The sequence below is a fragment of the Carettochelys insculpta genome, chromosome 1 (genome assembly GCF_033958435.1).
Source record: "Carettochelys insculpta isolate YL-2023 chromosome 1, ASM3395843v1, whole genome shotgun sequence".
NCBI classification, from domain to species: Eukaryota; Metazoa; Chordata; order Testudines; family Carettochelyidae; genus Carettochelys; species Carettochelys insculpta.
Genome location: NC_134137.1, coordinates 376,450,206 through 376,470,456, shown reverse-complemented (window position 1 = coordinate 376,470,456; position 20,251 = coordinate 376,450,206). Strand labels below are relative to the sequence as shown.

At 45.6% G+C, this 20,251-nt stretch overlaps 1 protein-coding gene across 7 annotated transcripts in view; it reads right to left on the bottom strand.

Annotated features, from left to right (window-relative positions):
- NRF1 (nuclear respiratory factor 1) overlaps positions 1 to 20,251 on the bottom strand; it is a 151,885-nt gene that overhangs the window by 89,231 nt on the left and 42,403 nt on the right. For all 7 annotated transcript variants that reach the window (XM_074975912.1, XM_074975930.1, XM_074975950.1 and 4 more), the window contains exons 3-7: positions 17,129 to 17,243; positions 14,904 to 15,030; positions 12,961 to 13,101; positions 2,261 to 2,419; positions 930 to 1,127 (exon numbers count right to left, since the gene is read on the bottom strand). In XM_074975912.1, the coding sequence (XP_074832013.1) occupies positions 930 to 1,127; positions 2,261 to 2,419; positions 12,961 to 13,101; positions 14,904 to 15,030; positions 17,129 to 17,243 (740 nt within the window). The remainder of the gene's footprint in view (positions 1 to 929; positions 1,128 to 2,260; positions 2,420 to 12,960; positions 13,102 to 14,903; positions 15,031 to 17,128; positions 17,244 to 20,251) is intronic.

The window sequence follows — 20,251 nt, the reverse complement described above, 5'->3', positions numbered from 1 at the left end:
CATGCTCTCATGTGGAGGATGTGTGCAAGTTACACAGTGCAGAAGATGCTGTTTTGCTCTTCAAAATGGGATTCCAGACAGCGTGGAGAATGGCAGGAGGAAATAGAAATGTAATAATAATAAATAAGTAAATGGCTAAATAAATAAATAAATGCAAATTTTGACAGCGAAATTTTGAGAACATGGACCTAAAGTACTTCTCAGAAAATCCTGTCTGGTTTTTGTTGCAGAGGTCAGATAGACCCAGAAATCTGCTCAATGATACTCAGAAAAATGACAGAGAGAGAGACGTGTTAGTCTGTATTCTGTCGGAACAAAAAAAGCAGTCAGGTAGCACTTTAAAGTGCTACCTGACTGCTTTTTTTGTTCCGACAGAATACAGACTAACACGTCTCCCTCTCTCTCTCTCTCTCTCTCTCTCACAATTCAACACGCAAGCCACTGCATTCAGCTGTTTGGAATGGAGAGCCATAAACTACATGAAAAAAAACTCACCCAGATCCAGACAGACATAATCTTCCTCTCCAAATGCAACAAAATGTTTTTTTTTTGTAATTTTGTTAGTCTTTAAAGTGCTGCATGACTGCTTTTTTGTTTTGATATTCAGAAAAAGTTACACGTATCTCCTCTTCAGCAAACAGCAATACAATTTTTTCGAGTCAGCAACAGAAGAAGTAGCCTATGCCTCAGCTCTAAAATGGAAACAGCAGCACAGCCCTCTTTCACAGGGGTATTATAAGGATGAAACGTATTATTCTTCCCACTTTGAGAAACTTGCTTACAATGGCAATGGAAACCACCTGACTACCTCAAATAGACTTGAGATTCCTGAGACATGCAGGTTAAGCCAACAGACAAAGCTGTATAGTTAAAAAACTGCAGGTGTGACTCTTCAATGGAGTGTGAAGGGACAAGCGGGCTCTGCTCACCTGGATAAGGGAGACAGTGCCATCAGGGTTACTGAAGGTCTGTACCACTGTCTGTGATGGGACGAGATGCGCTATACTGTGCGTAGCTGCAGTCTGTTGCTGTGTCTGTTGATCTTCAAAGGCATAGAGCAGGTCTTCGCGCCCATGCTGTTTGTAGCAGTTCTTCACAATAGTCCGCAATGCTTGTGTCCAGGACACCTAACAGGAGAAAATCAAAAACAGTAACCTTGAAAGAACAGTTCAAACGGGCATTTCCATTTAGCAATTCCCCCTGAATTCATTCCCCTGCGACCTAACCCATGCAAACTGTTAGCTGGTTTTCTTCAAGACTAATTTTTTTTTTTTTTATTATTTCCCCCCACGAAATTTAAAAAAAGGGCTCCCAGAAAACACTCAAGCCCTCCATGCCTCCGAGCCATGAGTCACCCTACAGAATTGAGCCAACAGGAAGAAATCATGGGAAGGGCTGATTGAGCCCATATTTCCTGGCTCAACCAGGCCATTCCAGCCCCCGTGAGGAACAGCTCCAATCTGTGCCAGGGTTTAATCCTACGAGTCACAACATTTTCATGCCCTCTTGTGATCACTGGGTAGACAGGTATCTCTTCTACTCCTCCTTAGCTCTCTGCAACATCCTGACATAGTTGGCATGTGCCCCTTTTCCCGTCTTTTCTGTCTCATCCTTCTCACATTCCTTTTGTCTTCCCACTCACCCCCAACTGGCCCACCCTGCTCTCTTACTTACAGGAGAGAAGCACACCGCTCTGTTAGATTAAAGGGGTGGCTTTCTTCGGGGCTGGGACATGTACTGTCCAGCAGATGTTTGGGAGCACAGAGACACAGCTTGGGCCAGCAAGCCACTTCTTAAGCCCGTTTCATGAGTTGCTAATGCAGCCAGCTGGATGAGGAGTTACCCACCACAAGCATTGGGGACGAGGAGAAGAGAGGTAGGGTTAAAAATATCAAGGAGCAAACTAGCCATATAGAGTCAGAGTTAATCCAGGATTATGCCTCTCTCACCACTAGCACCGCACTCCTCTACTCCTTGGACTAGGATGGAGTTGACCCTCCAAGGTGAGAACAATGACAACCAAAAGGGGCAGACAGATGGTTGTCATGTAGAAGAGGGGACGCATTCAACCAAGATATGGAAGCAGGGAAGGAGAGCCATACCATATGACATGGGCACAAACTTTAACAATGGTATTGAACAATGGAAATTTATGACCTAGCTCTTCTGCTTGTCACGCCCAAGGGAGGCTCATAACATAACAACCTGCCTCCAAACTGAAGTGACTGCTTTGAAGTGTTAGCGACACCAGAACACGCACCCTCTGTTTCTGCTCCTCTGTACGGACATCACTGCGAACGTTTGCCCATGGAATATCCTCAGGCCACCAAATGGGTTTGCAGCTTTCTTTCCCCCAGCCTGGCTTTCCACGACCTGTTGAGTACTTCAGCATTTCAGGGATGAATGCTCGCAGCTGTGCCTGAAACCAACAGGACAAGAGGCTTAGAACTGGAAATCCCAACTTTTTCTGGGGGTTAAGGTTAGTTTTATACATTACTACATTCCATTTCCACCTGTAGATTATCAGACTAAAACTAACAAACTGCTCTGAGCATACCCTGAAAGCATGTGATGAATCCTCTCCACCTCACCCCAGTCACAGTGGACAATGGCTCACTGTTGAGTGATGAGAGTATGACAAAGTCAAGTCGGCCAGCTAGAACAGCAAAAGCAAAACATAGCTGATATTACTGCAAGAGTCAGGTTCAAAAACTACAGTGATGAGAACCAGCCAACTCAGTTCAAACCAGTGAGCATTTGCTCTGCATTGCTTCAAACAGCAATATGAACTTAGCTGTTCTGCAGGTCTGGCGTGGTGTACATCATACAGAGATATCACAGAGACCACAAAAACAAGAAGCAGCCCTGTGGCACCTTATAGACTAACGGATACTTTGGAGCATAAGCTATTGTGGGCAAAGACCCACTCATCAGATGCATCTGACAAAGCGGGTCTTTGCCCACAAAAGCTTATGCTCCAAAATATGCGTTAGTCTATAAGGTGCCACAGGACTTCTTGTTGTTTTTGAAGACACAGACGAACTCAGCTCCCTCTCTGACACAGAGGCCACAGGGATTCAATAAGCCCTGCTATCAAATATCATTGGTAGGAGACATTCCCCTACTGCTAGAACTGTCAGACGGAGCTTTGTAAGGTCTTTTTCATGCTCCTTCTTAAAATAAATCTCCAAACTGATTTTCCATACAAAAAAATCTTTTGTGAAAGATTCAGAGGTGGCGTGTTGGGCTGATGTCTGAAAGAACGTTCGGGGAAAGAGGAAAGAGAGGGGTTTGCTGTTTCAGCTGTAACAAAAGTGGGGCTATTACAAGAAAATACTCCAAGAGAGATGTGCAGATCAGATAACACCACAAAGACACATCAGCAAGAACACGGCTTCCTACTAGATTGACATGAATTCTGCCCCTCTACCAGTACGTTTTCACATCGTGCTAACTATTATCGCTTATATGAGCACCAGAGGACCTGGAAGCCCTAGTCACGGCCCTGGTGTAGGAATGGAAGGGAATTCTATTGTGTAGAGGATCTCCGAGACCTAACGTTCTGAAGTAATCTGTGGCCACATTTGGAAGTAACAGAACAAGGGGCCATTGGAGCAATAATCTATGGGCACGCCTGATTCTCTGTACAGCTGATACCTGCACACACTCCCTGAAAGATGCAGACACACCTGCACCAGGTCACAGAGTCTCACCTGACTTAGAGGGAGTAGGACAGGCAGATCTAGTGTTAGAGGTATGAGAGGGGAATTTCTTCCTTTCATTTGAGATCGCTTTCCTTTTACTCTCTTCTCATCCATCCCTGCTAGAGCTTTTAGATTTGGACTTCCATGATTAGAGGTTCGGGAGGGGAGTGTGCTGAGTCTGAAGAGGTGCGGGGTAGATCCTGGCAATGTATATCAGGGTCAGAAGTCCTTGGGTTGAGTTGTGGCCTCATGGAAAGCTTCCCACACCTCCGAAGCTGACATTTTTGAGGTGGGAAGGAAGGACAAATCTTGCACTCACACAGCACATGAGGTCCTCCAATGCGGTCCATGCAGGAGAAGTGGGAATCACTAATCGGGAAGACCAAGAGGCAGGCTACACAGGACTTAAGGAGATAATGAGTTCCCCAAATTGAGGGATGGGGGGTGTTCAGGAGGTGGACGGGAGGATGGAGGAACACCTCCTAACACAAACACTAATCTAACTAGCTACACTGCTAAGCTAACTACACTAAAATGAAACTATTTACCGTAATCCCTGAAAAGACAGCAAGGACATCTGCCAAGCTGAGCATTAACTAGTGGCATTCTAGCTCAGGCCAGAAGTGGTAAAAAAGGAACCGAAGACAAGGTTGATCCATGCTGCTCCTTAGGTGCTTAGGTTGGAGCGGAATAGTGAGCAGGTGCGGCCATTAATAGCAAAGATTCTTCAGATCTCAGTTGCACGTACAATCACAGCGAATATCTCCCTGGGGCAACACTAAAGAAGAGCCCTCCCCAGAGATTCTGCACAAAGCTAAGGGCAAAACGTATCACCTGCATCTCTACAGCTACTTCCAGCTCAAGCTGACTGTCCCCAAGTTAGAAATGGGGAAAGTGAGGCCTTGAGAAGACAAATGATTTGCTCCAGATCATGCAGGGAGTCAGGAGCAGATTCAGCAGGTCTCTTTCCCTTGCCCAAGACTCTGCTCTTTAGCACACTGCCTGCTGGGTGGCCTAATCTTTCTGTGCCACAGCCTGCTCGCTGATAAAAGAGGGGCAACGCCCATGCTGCGATGTGCTCTGAGATGCTCGGCCAAGAGGCAGTACAGAACCGCTAATAATTTTTAAAAAAACTATGAGTGTGAATGGAATTTCGTCGTCAAAGGCTCCTTCCCAGAACTCCTAGCTGCAAGCTCTGCTCCTTGTTACCAGATGGATTAATTACCGGTCCTCAGGAGTTCAGAGACACAAGCTACTCCAGGCACTTGTTAAGGAGAGTTTGCCTCTAATCCACCAGGGAGACAATCAACAGCAGCAGCACAGCATTATAACCTGTTCAAGCGCGAGGGCCTCGCTAATTAGTATCACAACAGGACTTGCCCCCTCATCCCACCTGCTCACACAAGCCTACAATGGGCAACAGTACTGAAATGGAGAGCCCCATATCACCTGCGTGCGCATCATCTGGGAGGGAATCCGCACAGTTTGCTGAACTTGGAGTATTCAGACCTTCCCAAGCCCCACCACTACCAGATTAAAAAGAAACCTGGGTAAAATTGAGTCACCTACAAAAACAAAGATTCTTTCCCATCTCTTCAGTTCATCAGCTTGGAAAGGAGCTTATATGAGCTGCAATGCAGGTCTATATGTAACGTTTATGGGTGCCTTTAGCTACAGCACCTGGGGGGCTTCCAACAGACAGTTAAAAGGAACCCTTAAAGGTAATGGCCTTATCCTGATCTTAGCTATCCTCACCCACCAAAAAAAAATCAAAGTGCACTCAACTGCTGAGATACAAAATCATTAGAAGCAACAGGGCAAAAGGCAAGGTGCACCTAATAACAGCTGGGCTTGAACTCTAGCAGTCTGCTAAAGGAAGCAGTTCCAAGAACAGAGAGCCCTCTGTGAAGAATACCCCCCAGAAATTCCCCCTCAGGGGTCCCCAAAAGGAGAACGCCAGCCATCCACAACAGCTGTAAAAGGGCATAAGGGGATTAACCCAAGCCTAGATAATTCCTATTCTTGAATCATACCTGAATGGTGATGCAGGTGATTGCAGACGAAGCGCTAACCAGAAAGGAGCATCAAGGCTCTGTGATCACTTGTCCATCCTACCTAACAAGCGAGAAAGCTGCATTCTGCAGCAGCCAACTTTCAAAACAGGGCACCCGCCAAGGTAGGTGGCAATAAATTCCTCATTGTGAATTGCCTTTTTCATCATGCCCTTGCGGAGCCCTCTCCTTTCAGGCCGCACTGATGCTGACACTTCAGAGAGGCTGGGCTGGGAGAGAAGTTTGGCCAATGGCAACCATTTCTTGATGCAAAACTGAGAAATGGGGCCTGAGCTCATGATATCAGTGGGAGCTGAAAGTGCCTAGCACCAGGAAGGATGGAATCTTTAACATGCCTGGGAATTGCACCACCAGAGTCAAGTCTCTGCCTAATACAGTTGACTCTACCCATAGCCAGAGGCATTGTGGGAACTCCAGTAGTTCTCAAAGCAGAGAAACTCAGGGAATATTGTACCTGGGGGAAGTGGAGGGGGAGGTGGGTCCATAACCGGGGGAGCAGAGTCTGGAGGCAGAGGAGTAGGTGAGCTGCATGGCAGAACACACCAGGCAGAAGAGGCTCAATCAAATCCTGTGATTAACTACCTCCATTTATTCCCAAATGCTTTAATCACGCATTTTGCTCTTAAATGACCCTTCTCCTGCTCTCTGACACACCTTGGTTGGAGGAAAAATAACAAATGTATATTGAAAAAAAAAAAAATCAGCCTGAGCTCCTGCACAGCCTGAAGAGTGGTGTAGCATCACCATCCCATCACACTCACTACACCCATTTCACCTGCAGGAACACGAAGGGTTTAGAAGCCCTCTGAATGTTGCATATAACAACTTTATTGCATCAGCCTGCTCTGCAGACCAGGCACGAGAACACAGCCTGAGCCTCCAATGCTTTCTGAACGCTCGCACACATGGTAACAGGTGTGCTTCAAACTCCCCCTTCCCCTCCATCACAGATGCACCATAACAGACTTGAATTTCCTCAACACAATCATTCAGCACCTAACAGTAAATTTGTGCCTCGATGCTGGCTCACATCAGAGAAACAAGCACCTTTTAATTTTCTTTTTTGTGGGGGGAATTGGGGTAGGGTGGAGTCAGTTTTCCATCCAAGTCCTACGCAGATGATAAAACAAAGAAATAAAGGGACAAACTTTACATTCAGGAAGGAATCGACAACATCCAGCAACTTCTCTGAGGTTTGTACATGTGGAGAAGAATGCAGAATATGACTCAGTGTTAATACACTGCGTTCAGATAAAGACACAGATAAGCTATTAGACAGCAAGGTCAGGCCTGGGCTTAGTTCTTAAGTCTGTGGTCAAAATGCCCATTGACTACAATGGGAGATTCCTCTGAGTAAGGGCTTCAGGATCAGACCCCATTGCGTGCATTTTTCACACACAGCACATGCTCTTCATTTACAAATCCATCGAAACACCTTTGCTCAACCTACTGAAGGCTTCATTTCCCCCAAGACCTCCAAAGAAGCAGGGCAATTAAAGTGAAGAGAATTATTTTCATCTCCTCTTCAGTGAGCTGAAGCTAACACTAACACCTGTCCAATGAGACCTGCAGCTGTTCAAAGCCAAAGCCTCATGTTTCCATTCCTAGTGACGTGCCCCTTATTATATTATTAATTTTTTCTACTTTCCTCCAGTTTTGTAATCTACAGTCACAAACAATACTTGAAAAAGGCCAGATTCTCCTGTTAGCTGATGGAGGCAAATATCAGGAAGAAAGCCTATTGAGATGTAAAAATTATGAACTGAAATACTTTGTATCTGCTCAGCCAGGCATTCTGGGGCTCAAGATTTCAGCTGCAAAAGTTGATGGCAACAAAAGCTATGCAAGAGACTTCATTATTTGCACAGATTTAGAAGCTACTGGTATCTTCCACTCTCCCAAGTGAGATGCAGAGCCCTGAATGGGGGCTTTAAAACTGACATAGTTACAGCTCTTACGCCTTTGTCAACGCATGCCCCCAACTTGGGGGCAAGTGTAGACAAGCCCTTAATGCGTCACTGAGGTCAGAAGAGCGACTGAAAACGTGGCACTTTTTTATCTGGCATCTTTGAGCCCTGCAGTAAGCTGGTGCTACCTCAGGTTTTCCTGAAGTAAACATTTACTCCTCGTAGGAGGTGGTACAGCCATAAGAAAGGGACATTTTCTCATTAACAGAGCTTTCAAATGTGATCGTAATGCAACACCTTTGTTAACTGCAATGCTTTAACAGGCAGGAAGGCATAGCTGGATTTTCAGATCTCATGGAGAGTCTGTAGCGCTGGCAATACCTAACAATGCTTTGTCCTTGTGTGGCCCTCTCCCAGCCAAGGCTCTCAACGTATTTTACAAGTGTGACAAGCAACTGGTGGCCCAACAGATCATTTTTGTAAGCTCACCACAGCCTCGCTTGGGCAGGTGATCCAAAGGCACCATGGGGAGTGGGGCTTCACCTGTGTGTGTGGGGCAGGGGGGCACCAAAGGCCAAAGCAGTTTAAAAGGGCCCAGCTACTGCCACTGTAGCAACAGCTGGGAACCCCATGGGGCCGATTTAAATCTCGTGGGCACACCGCGGGCATGAGCACTAGGGCAGGGGGTGGAGTCCCACCCTTTGTGGATCACTAGCCCCCAGCTTCCTTTCTCCCACCCACACCCTCCCCCTATGGCCAGAACCACAAGATCTGTCCCTCTCCCTTGGCCAGAGCCACAACCCCAGCTACTCAGCTGCCCCAGAACCCACACAGGACATATCAAAAAGCATCTTTGGAGGGATGTGTCTTCCCAGAGCAGGACGGGTCTGGGGAACGGAAGGAAGGTGCAGCTCTGGCTGTCCTGAGGCCAGGGATCCTGTGGCTGGGGAGGGAGAAGAGCAGTATGCTTCTGGCTCTGGCTCAGGAAGAGGGCAGGGGGCCCTTAGATTGTTCTGTCCTGGGGCCCGGAATTACTATCAGCAGTCCTGAGCACAGTACTGCAGAACAGAAGTTGCTGTGGGGGAGATGACTGCAAAGCAGGCTTGGCTTCCAAGGACCCAACACTCACCCTGCATCATCCCCGTGGCCTGCCAAAAAGTTTTAGTGGCTACTACCTTTAATTTGCCCATTCCTGAGGTTACATCTCCTCTACCATGGAGAATCAACGCTCTGAGATCAATCCACCAATGATCAATTAAGTGGTTCTAGAGAAGGCCTGCCAAACGGACGGCAGATCGCTCTCTGGTCGACGCTGGTACTCTAACCCAGATGAGAAAAGTAAGAGAAGCTGACTACCATTTAGTCCCTCTGGTGCAGACCCTGTGGTAACTGCACTTAAGAGAGCCTGAGCTATGAAGTCACTCAAAGCATTGATGTGACCACCTGTTCACTGAAAGACAATTTTGGCACTATCCACGATGAAGAATAGTATGTGTTACCTAGTCCTGCCTTGATTGCAGGGGCCTGAACAAGACGCTATCTCGAGGTCCCTTCCAGTTTCACACTTCTGTGATTCTACAGGGATGAGGGCACAAGTACAAGAAATACACCTGTCTACTGCTTAGGAGAAATTCAACACCATTGCTAAGAAAGGCCATAAAGTTATTCAGACTCAGACTGGGGTCTATGTGAGTCTGTAGCTTTACAAACAACAAGCAGTCCTGCAGAACCTTAATGTCTAACAAATGTATTAGCTAATGAGCTTTTATGGGTAAGTCCCTCTTCCTCACTAACTTGAGAACCATCCTCATCCTCATCCCAGGTCTCACTCAGCCTTGTTCCTGAGTTTCTGCCTCCCTCTGCAGAGCTGGATTTGGGCATTTGTGATTTGTTTTGATAGACAATAAAATCATAGAAGATTAAGGTTGAAAAGACCTCAGGAGGTCATCTAGTCCAATCCCTGCTCAAAGCAGGACCAATACCAACTAAATCATTCCAGCCAGGGCTTCCTCAGAGGACGTGAGTCTTACCCACAAAAGCTCATTATCTAATATATAAATTTGTTAGACATTAAGGTGCTACAGGATGGCTTATTTATAAAGTTATTTAGCTATTTAAATAAATAAATGTCATTCCTCCACGAAAGGTACTCCTAATTAGGCAGTTACCTAAGCAGGCTGCCTTGTAAGTTAGTTCACTGTTGCATCAACAGTTTGCAGACTTATTGCCAGATAACACTGCTCCATAGATAACACCTGCTCCAGCATTAATAGCAAAAGGAGGGGCAGCAAAATTAGGGAAGGTGAGTAGCAAAATTCACTGGAGCAGTCAGCAGTCCCCTCTATATACGTAGTCATTATTTATATTGCAATAGCAGTGAGCTCCTACTGAACTCTGTTTAGGATCTGGGTTCCATTGTGCAGGGAGCTGTACAACCACCAAGTAAGAAAAGTCCCTCTCTTTGAAGAGCTAGCAGTCTGATTTAGGAAACCATCAACCATGCTAACAGATCAGCCAAAGGAGCTTCCGCAGAAGGACTCACAAGGCGCCACCTTACAGAGAATAAGTCTTGGTCCAGAAGAGTAAGCACAAAGAACCAGAAATCGAAGTGACATCTCTCACACGGGAACACAGATCAGTCACACCCCACAGCCACCTGCCTTGGCCAGATTTATGCACAGAATAATTGTTTCAAAACCACAGAACTTCTGTCGCAGCTGATGGGCAAGGTCACTTCACACCTAGTGGAAACAGGATGGCTTATATTTTAGATTTTACATAAAAAGTTTTTTTTTTAAACAATAAATGCAAGTTCAAGAGATGAAGTTGTCCAACCACATTCAGAGGCCAACGGGATCCACAAAGCGTAAACACCTCTTGAGACTGAAATGTTGCTCTCATTTCCAACACTAACAAAATATGAAATACCTACTGGGCAGAAAATTAATATGGCATGTCTAATAGAATGCAAGCTCGACACATCTATGGATGTTTTGATGATGAATACAAGAGTAACAGCCATCAAGCTGACTGTACAAAAACTCTTCTTTTTAATGGCAGCTGTTTTTATACATGTGCATACATCTCACAGCAAAAAGAGAGGAAGCTTCTTGAATTTTCTGCTGCAATTGCAGCACATGCTAGATTTCCTGAAGTCAGCCTCAGAAGCCAACTCCATCTCCCTCTAATCTCCTTTCCCTCTGTTCCACTAGCACGGATTTCTTCTCTGTTCTTTCCTCACCACGTCACCACGGTTGAGGTGAAAACCTTCCTCACTTCTCCTATAGCAACTGACCTTCTGCTGACATATCACACTATAACCTAACTCACTAACTTGAGACCCACCATTATCCCAGGCCTCACTCAGCCTTGTTCCTGAGTTTCTGCCTCCCAGGACACAGTTGGGTTTGGTCATTTGTGATTTGTTTTGATAGATAATAGAATCATAGAAGATTGGGGCTGAAAAGACCTCAGGAGATCGTCTAGTTCAACCCCTGCTCAAAGCAGGACCAATCCCAACTAAATCATTCTAGCCAGGGCTTTGTCAAACTGAGCCTTAAAAACTTCTAAGGATAGAGATTCCACCAGCTTTCTAGGCCACCTATTCCAGCAGTTCCCTTTCCTCCTAGCTAAGCAGTTTTTCCTAATATCCAAGCTAGAGTTTTCCCCACACTGCAACTTGAGATATATGCTCCTGTTCTGTCATCTGCAACCACTGAGAATGGCCTGGCTACATCCTCATGGGAATCCCCATTTTATGTAATTGAAAGTTGCTATCAAATCCACCCTCATTCTTCTCCTCTGCAGATTAAATAAGCCAGTTCCTTTAGCTTCTCCTCATATATCATGTGCCCAGTGCCATAATCGTTTTCGTTGCCCGCCGCTTGAGTCACTCCAGTTTCTCCACACGCTTTTTATAGTGGGGGGGGGCCTAAAACTGGATGCAAGACTCCAGATGTGGCCTCACCATGTCAAATAGAGGGGAATAATCACTCTTCTCAATCTGCAGGTAATGCTCTTACTAATGCAGCCCAATATGCCATTAGCCTTCTTGTCAACGTGGGCACACAGTTGACTCATATCCAGCCTCTTGTCTACTGTAATCCCCAGACGCTTTTCTGAAGAACTGCCATTTAGCCAGTTGGTTCCTAGCCTGTAACAATGCTTGGGCTTCTTATGATGTAAGTGTAGGACTCTACACTTCCTTGTTGAACCTCACTGGTTTTCTTTTGGATCTGTCCTCCAATCTGGGTCACTCTGGACCCTACCCCTATTCTCTCATCCCATCATCCTGATCATTCATGAAGATGTTGAACAAACCAGCCCCAGGATCAACCCCCCCTCGGCTTTCCACTTGATACCAGTTGCCAATTAGACACTGAGCTGTTGATCACTAGCCATTGAACCCAACCATTATGCCAGATTTCCATCCACCTTATAGTCCATTCATCCAAGCCATATTTCTTTCACTTGCTGGCAAGAATACTATGGGAGAGTATCAAAAGCTTTGCTGAATTCAAGGTATATTACATCTACTGCTTTCCCCATATCCACAGAGACAGTTATCACATCATTCAAGGCAGTTAGGTTAGTCAGACAAGATTGGTCTTTGGTGAATCCATCTCAATGAGCTTGTGTGGAGCCTCTTCCTTAGCTCCCGTCTGCAGCATTTATCACACCCTTCCCTCCTTTCCCAACCCTGTCACCATCAAGGCAGAAAGGTTTACACAGAAGACTATGGATCCGACCCTACCCAAGGGAAGTTTCCTTCAGAACGCTGTCCCCTTTTCTCACAGAGACAGGACCACAAATACAACCCTACTCAGACAAGGGCTAGGTCAGGAGAGGCTCAGGAATCCTCCCACCCCGACAGCAGATGGTGCACTGTAACCTCCAATTGTTAGCAACTCACCCCTGCCCCAAAGGTGGGAGAGTGGGGTTTACCCTGCAGCTTAGCTATTAATGCATTCCACGATGCATGACATCTCCTCCATTCGCTGCTGATGGAGCACAACAACAATGGTCCCAAGAGAGGGTGTGGGAAGAGGATTCCCAGCAATCTGTACTCTATTGCTCACTAGCATTTCTACAGTTTTCACTGGAAAGGCACCCCAGTGATAAAGAGTCATGTCTACTACCTGTCTCGCTATGGTCCCACCAGAGAGATGGAATTAGGTGTCCCTTAAGATGCAGACATACACTTCAGTGCAAAATCAACAAGCTTTAAAACTCCTCTTCATTTCTTCTTCCAAGTTTCTACCAGCCTTGGCTGCTTACCTGAGTCATCTTGTCCACAGAGACAGGAATTCCGTCGATGGTTAAGGGGGGCAGCTCGGAGTTAACCTCTTGTGGCGCAGGTGCATGCTCTGCTAGAGCTGACTCCAGGTCTTCCAAGATCATGCTCTTGTACTTGCGCACCTGTGGGGAATTATTAGGCTCAGGTAAACAAGGTAAGGAGCAACAAGAGAGGCCAGGGTGCTAGGTAACCAGAGGAGGGGCTGTTCACTTTCCCCAAGATACTGCAGAACTGAGTGAGCAAACAATGCCACAGCTGGTAGGTAAAAATACCCCTGGCCCCGAAGGGCTGCATGAAAGAGAAATGATGAAACTCCAAGTAACACCATCAAAGGGGAGCATTCACATGCTTTCAGTAAAAGTTTGGAAGCAATGATGCTGTTGCAGACTGGACACGCCCCCCGATTCCTACAAGGTTCGAGGAAGCTCATTCAAGGCTAGGTGGAAATCATTGGCGGCCAAAACGATGTTAAACCCTTTCCATTTACCAGCCAGGTCCAATCCTTCCTGACTGTCCTGGGACTAGTGGTCTCCAGCATTTCCAGAAACCTACAGGTTTGCCAGATTGAGACCTTGGCAGTACCAGCCAGCAACTTCCACAGGCCTCACTCGCCCTCCCGCTGCAGCTCTACATGGACTGCACGTTCAGCCTCAGGTGCAACAGCACCACTCACCTCTTTCTGCAGCGGAAACGCTCCACTCAGCCACAGTGGAGCTTGGGTTGCTTCAAACTCCAGATCCCACAACAGTAAGGCTTGAAGCAGCCCAAGATGCACTGTACGATACAGCATGTCACAGCCAGCAGGGCAGGAGAGTTGGTGATGCATGGAGCTCAGCGCAGAGGTAGAATGGCAGGTTCACCCTTCAAGCTGTGCGAGGAGCTGCAGTGGGAACTACTGGCTGCTGGGTTGCTGCCCAGCCACAGCACCAGGGGTTAAATGTGAAGCCCTAGAACAGCTAAATAAATCAGTGGCTGGGAACCACAGATGTGGGAAAAAAAACCAAAAAGTCCCATAATTATAGCTAAATGAGAACGCACATCTTTTTGCCCCAGCAGAAATCAAAATCCCTTCTCTCTCCTCTCCAAGCACCTTGCCATTCAAGACAGCTCTCTGTAACAGTACAGGTTGAGCCTCTCTCGTTTCGGGAGCATCTGTAATCTGACATGATTCTGTTAGCCAGGTGACCACTTATGGGTGTGGCTAAGTTTCCCTTGGTCCCATAGTTTGTTTACGGCCACCAGTCCTAGCTCTCTCTGTTCTGTGCTGTTATTTAACTGTAATTTATCCCTAAATGTCTTCTAAGAGCCCAGTGAGCAGTGGAAGGGTTGGTAATGCTGTTAGACAATATTGACCTGATGTTTGGCAAATTCTCTCGTCCAGCACTGGTCAAATTCCAAGGGTGCTGGACTAGAGAGGTTCAACGCGTACTGTCAGATCTTTCCCACCTTACTCCAGCCTAGCCCAATGCTCACTGGTCCAAGAAACAAAGGCTCTATACCCTGATCTCATTTCATGGATCCCCAGGCTAAGGACTCCATATAACAGACAGAACAGCGCTGAAACATAGCCAGCTCTAGGGTGAGGCAGCATGCAGACGCACAATCAACTGACAGCACAGAAATGGAAAAGGGGAATCTTGGTCTAGAACACAAAGCTACGCTTCTGTTTGATGAGAAACTGGGGACCTTTAGCATCTAAACAGAGCAGACAGGAGCTCAGATTAAGACCTTATCTGAAAGGCCTGCATGCAGGAAACTGTTCACCAAGCTAGGATTTGATCCTGCAGCTCCAGCTGGGTATGTTTTTCAAATGGGAAGCTTACATCACTCACTGGCACTTCAGAACACTGTAAGCCAAAACGCATCATGCCCAGAAAGCAAACAACTCGTCTTAGATCCTTTTCCCCTCCCCACGGAGGCTTACCACATTCTCCAGGGGTGCAGCACCAAAGACTTTAAAAACAGGATTGGGTTTGGAGGGGGATATGCAAAGAACAATGGCCTGCTGGCCCACTCGGGTGGTGTACTCATCCAGCGTGGCGCGGAGCTTCCTGAAATAAGGGAAGAAAACGGGGGAGGAGGGTGATAAAATTAAGGTCCATTCCCACTACTGTTCTTCAGATTACACACCCCTCCTCTTGACAACGCACATTAAAAAAACAGGTGTAAAAAGAAGCCTTGGTGAACAACATCAGCCACATCGCCTTGCTCTCATATACCTGCTATGTTCCTTTTCCCCAGACTACAGCTCAGCTATGGTATTTCTACTTTTCACAAAGAAATATGTTCATAGAAAAGAAGAGAGGCAAGAAATAAACATTCCCCTCTCAGCAGTGAAGTTAAGGGCATGGAGAATATGCCACATCAGATCAAACGGTTGGGCCCATTATATCTGGAATCTTGTCTCCAGACAGATTGGAAGTCTTATGTATCAAGAAAACTTCCACAAAGTACTTGACAAATGGTGCAACACTGAGGAGAAATGAATTTTCTGATGCCTGCAGGCGACCACTCAAAGAGAGAGGCACAAGCTACAATCATCCACTGACTAGCAAGACAGAATTTATAGAAAGAGGATTTTGAAATGTTTTATAGATAAAGAAACCCTGACACCCCGCCTTGACTGGGGAAGACCACAGCACCTCACTACACACATGCCAACTATGGTATGTTCAACAGTCATAACAATGCTGCATAATTCACTGGTACTTTGATCTTGCCCAAAGCTATAAGTGAAGTGTGGTAAGCAAGAAACGGAGGCACTGCAACAGCTGGTTAAGGGAAATGCATACATTCAGCCACTTGTTACATCAGTGAGTCTCTTTGTCATGCTGCCTTCGGGGGCAACGCTCATACTTACCATTTCTTTTCTTGTACTGACATTAAAATGATGTGAGACAACTGACAGGAGAATGGCAGTGACTCTGCTAGAGTATACTGTGGAAAGCTTACACAGCAAAGGCCAGCATGGCTGACAGCCACTATGGTCCCTGGGGCAAGATGTGAGCAAAGCCAGCTCCCTGCCCCAGAAGGGCCAGGGCCTAGCATAGTCCACCCTTAGCGCTGCTTGGATTGTGGTGCTGATCCCTCCTTTAGAGCTGTGCAGAGCAGCGCTGCTGTGCCATTTCAAAGGGGCCCAGAAATCCAGGCCCCTTTGAAACACCAAGCTCCAGGCCAACAGTTCCCTTTACACCCCCTGCGGACATGTTGAAGAAGGAGGGGAAGCATTCATGATGAATGTCGCATAAAGTGTCAACTTAAAAGTTATCAATTCCAGTGTGCATTTCTGAGCCCCCTTCATCAGTGGATGTCCTGCTGAAAGCTGTCACCATACAACACTATTTGGAAACTCCAGTATCAGAGACACTAAACCAGTTCCCATCTGGTTCACACATTGATTGAAATGGACATTTACTATTTCGACAAACTTGCAAAATTCTGATTGCTAAGCTGATCACAATGCATGAAACTGACATGCTTTGCCCCGGTGTTACCCCAGTCATTTGTGGCAGAAAAGGAAAGAAAGACGTGAAGTCCTCATAATCAGGTTTCACCCAGAACACTTTTATTGAGAATACCTTCTAGGTGATGTACTCTGCTTCACGCTGCCTCTGGCTTTGGCTAGAGGAGGGAGTGCAGGGACATGCATTCGTTCACTTCCATTTTGTGGAACTACTGAGAGGCCCCATTCAATAAAACAATGAAAATACTGAATAAAGATGCCTCATCCTGATGGTGGCGAATGGCTTATACCATTCCAGAGCCAAGGTATAGCAGCTCTAATGGTTCTCAAGATAATGGTTTTAGCAGCAGTTCAAATGGAAAAAGCAAGATGGTAATCAGAATGACAAGGACTAAATTTGTGATAAGGCAGAAATAGAAATAAATAGTGAATATTATCACAGTGGTGACAGTCTCTGTGGCTCACACCACCATTTAAAAGCAAAGAAAGCTGCAATTTGATCCATTTAAGCCAATGAAATGCAGACCACAGGTTCCACCCAAAATGCCAAAGATGCCCTCAGCTAAGCAGTGTGCAGCTGGTTCCTGATCTCTTAATGACAAATGGGTTTTGGAAAGGCACAAACAGAGGTGGAAACCGCAGTTAGACTGAACAAGCCACAGGGAGCTGCAGTAAAGGGTCCTTACCGTAATAAACGTGTCTGCTGCCTCTTGCGGATGGATGGGTTGGACTCAAACACATGGGGTCGCTTTCGTTTTTTACCTGTTGCCACGGCTGCAGCTGCTGCCATTCCCACTGGGCCTGAAACCAACCACAAATGGGGTGAATCAGTGCACGATCTGTTAACTGCAAAAGGCAGAAGAGTGACTATTACGCCAGCTGGAACAGGCTCTGAAGCACTCAGGTCCTGGGCTAGGCTAATACAAATAAGCAAATAAATAATGGGCCTTTGGCCTTCATCTGGACAAAGCAATTGGAATTCATTGCAAAACTGTCACCAAACGCTGAAAGGTCTTCACTTGCAGGGATCAGAGGGGTAATTCCAAGAAACTCTGCCCATGTTGGTAGGCCTGAAGTTAGGCCTCAGGTGAATGTTGCATATTTAACAGAATTCTTCTCCCAGTTATATAACTACTACCGTATTCGGGATTGGTTGTACAATCCCGAATACAGTAGTACAACTACAGAATTAACCCACCAGACGCAACTGGGTGCCAAAAAAAAACACTCAAGGAAACCTGGCCACTGTGGAGAAGCTAAATGACTGTTTTGCATCAGTCTTCAGTGCAGAGGATGTGGGGGAGAGTCAATCTTTTTAGGTGAATAGTAACACACCTGTGCAACAGTCCCAGTTGACGTGTCCATTGAAGAGGTTTGGGAACAAACTGACAGATTAAATAGTTATAAGCAGAGATCCTAGTTTCCCGTGATAAAAAAAATACAAACACAATTCTCCCATTAACAAATAAAAATTCATGTTTTCAAGCAACTCAGATGAAACGTCAATCTTTAGTTTTCCTACCCACAATACATACAAAGGTATCAGTTGAACTAGGATGACCATATGTCCTATTCTGACAGGAACAACCCCCTTTTTAAACCCTGTCCCAAACCTCCCAATTTTGCCCAAATTGGGCACTTGTCCTGTTTGTAAATGTGACAAATGCCCAGTTTTGCCAAAAAGTGGGTCACGCTCCCCCCAGGCACTCAGAAAAATATTGGGGGCAAAGGGGTGCCAGGCATCAGAGCTCAGGCTGTCAGCCTCAGGCAGCCCTTCATGGTTTCCAATTTTCATATGATCATCCTAACTTTCAGAAAATGTTGTTAATATGTTCTTATTTTTTCACAAAATATAAAACTAGAGATTGCCTGAAAGAAAAAGCAAATTCCACATCTTTCTGCAGCAAAATGATTTCTCAGATAACTGGTAATATAAAGAGCGTGATTAACAGATGTGGACAACTATCATCCAATGGATACCCTGTACTTGGACTTTCAGAAAGTAAGCAGTTATGGGATAAGAGTGAAAGCCCTGCCACAGATCAAAAACCTGAGGGATGAAAAAACAGGAAACAAAGGATGGGGATACATGGTCACTTTTCAGAACACAGAAAGGTAAATAGCGGGGTCTCCCCAACAAGGATCTACATTGGGACCAGTGGTGTTCAATATGCTCATAAATGACTCAGGAAAGGGGCTGAAAAGGGAGGAGGCAAGTTCACAGGCAATATTAAAATACTCAAGATAATTAAGTCCAAATTTGGCCAAAAAGAATCTTACTCACCTGAATGACTGAGCACCAAAATGGCAGCTGAAATTCAGTGTCAACAAATGCAAAGTAAAGCACATTGGAAAACAAAATCCCAAATATACATGCATACAAAACGATGAACATTTGCTGTTACAAATCAAGAAAGAGACTTAAGTCTACCATGACAGCTCTCTGAAAACAATCCTCAATATGCAATGGCAATCAAAAAGCTAACACAAGGCTAGGGACCATTAGGAAATGGATGGATAAGATAGGAAATATCATAATGTCACTGACTAAATCCATGGTACACCCGCAACTTGAATATGATTTACAGTTCCAGTTGCCACATTTTTTATATTATATTATATAAAGAAATTAGAAAAGAAAAAAGTACAGATAAAGGCAATAAAAATGACTGGGGCCTGGAACAACTTCCATATGGAGAAATTAAAAACTCAATAACTATTTGGCTGAGAATAAAGATGACAAAGGGAGGATATGACAGAAGTGTATAAAGTCACAGCTGGTATGCAGAACGTGAATAGGGAAGCATTATTAACCTTTCACATAACACAAAAACCAGGGATCACCTGATGAAATTGATAGACAGGAGGTTTAGAAACAAACAATAGGAAGTGCTTCTTCAAAAAACGCACAGCCAATCTGTGGAAATTACTGCTGGGGAATGTTGTGAAGTCCAAAAGTATAACTGGGCTCAAAAAAGAAAGATAGGTCCATCAATGGCTATTAGCCAAGATGGCTCAGGAACACAAGCCCAAGTTCTGGGTGTCCCTAAACCCCTGACTGCCAGAAGCTGGGACAGAACAACGAGGGATGGATCACTCAGTGGTTGCCTATTCTGCTCATTCCCTCTGAAGCAACTGGCTCCACTAATGGTGTGCTGTTTGAGGCTTATGCAAGTCACCACCTCTGCCCCTCGGTTTTCCCATATGTAAAATGGGAATACTGCATAAATGGTTTTGCAGAGATGTTGCACAATCAATTAGCTCGCATTTATATAACTTTTTGAACATTGTTAGAGACATAGTAAATGTCGTTATCAGTGACCCATGACTAGCGTCAAGTGCGTCTAACTGGAAGAACGGAATTCAAACATCAGCTGTTGCTTTTCATCCCTGCCAAGCCTGCAAAGAATGGGAAAATTATCGAGGGGTTGACCAACACTCCTGAGGTAGTTTGCTGTTGCTGGTGATTGGGGTAGTCACTTCAACAAAGAAAATCCAGCTTGGTCCTTCCACAAGAAGAATCAGAGTGATACAGAGCCTTTGTACATAGCTGGGCTCAAAAAAGAAACATGAACCCTTACAGAGAAGACCCAAAAGACATTGCTGACTGGATCTCCAAGCCCCTGAATTTCACATGATGTGACTTGAGAGCTCCATTCTAGAGTACGGATGGGCATCAGCTGTGTTGGGTTAGGGCAATCTGGTTAGCGAAGTAAGGCAAAAATTAAACAGAAAGAACCAAAACAACATTTTTAGCAAGTTGTGCGCCATTCAATTCTGTTCTAAAGTCATTAATAATTTAGTCTTCA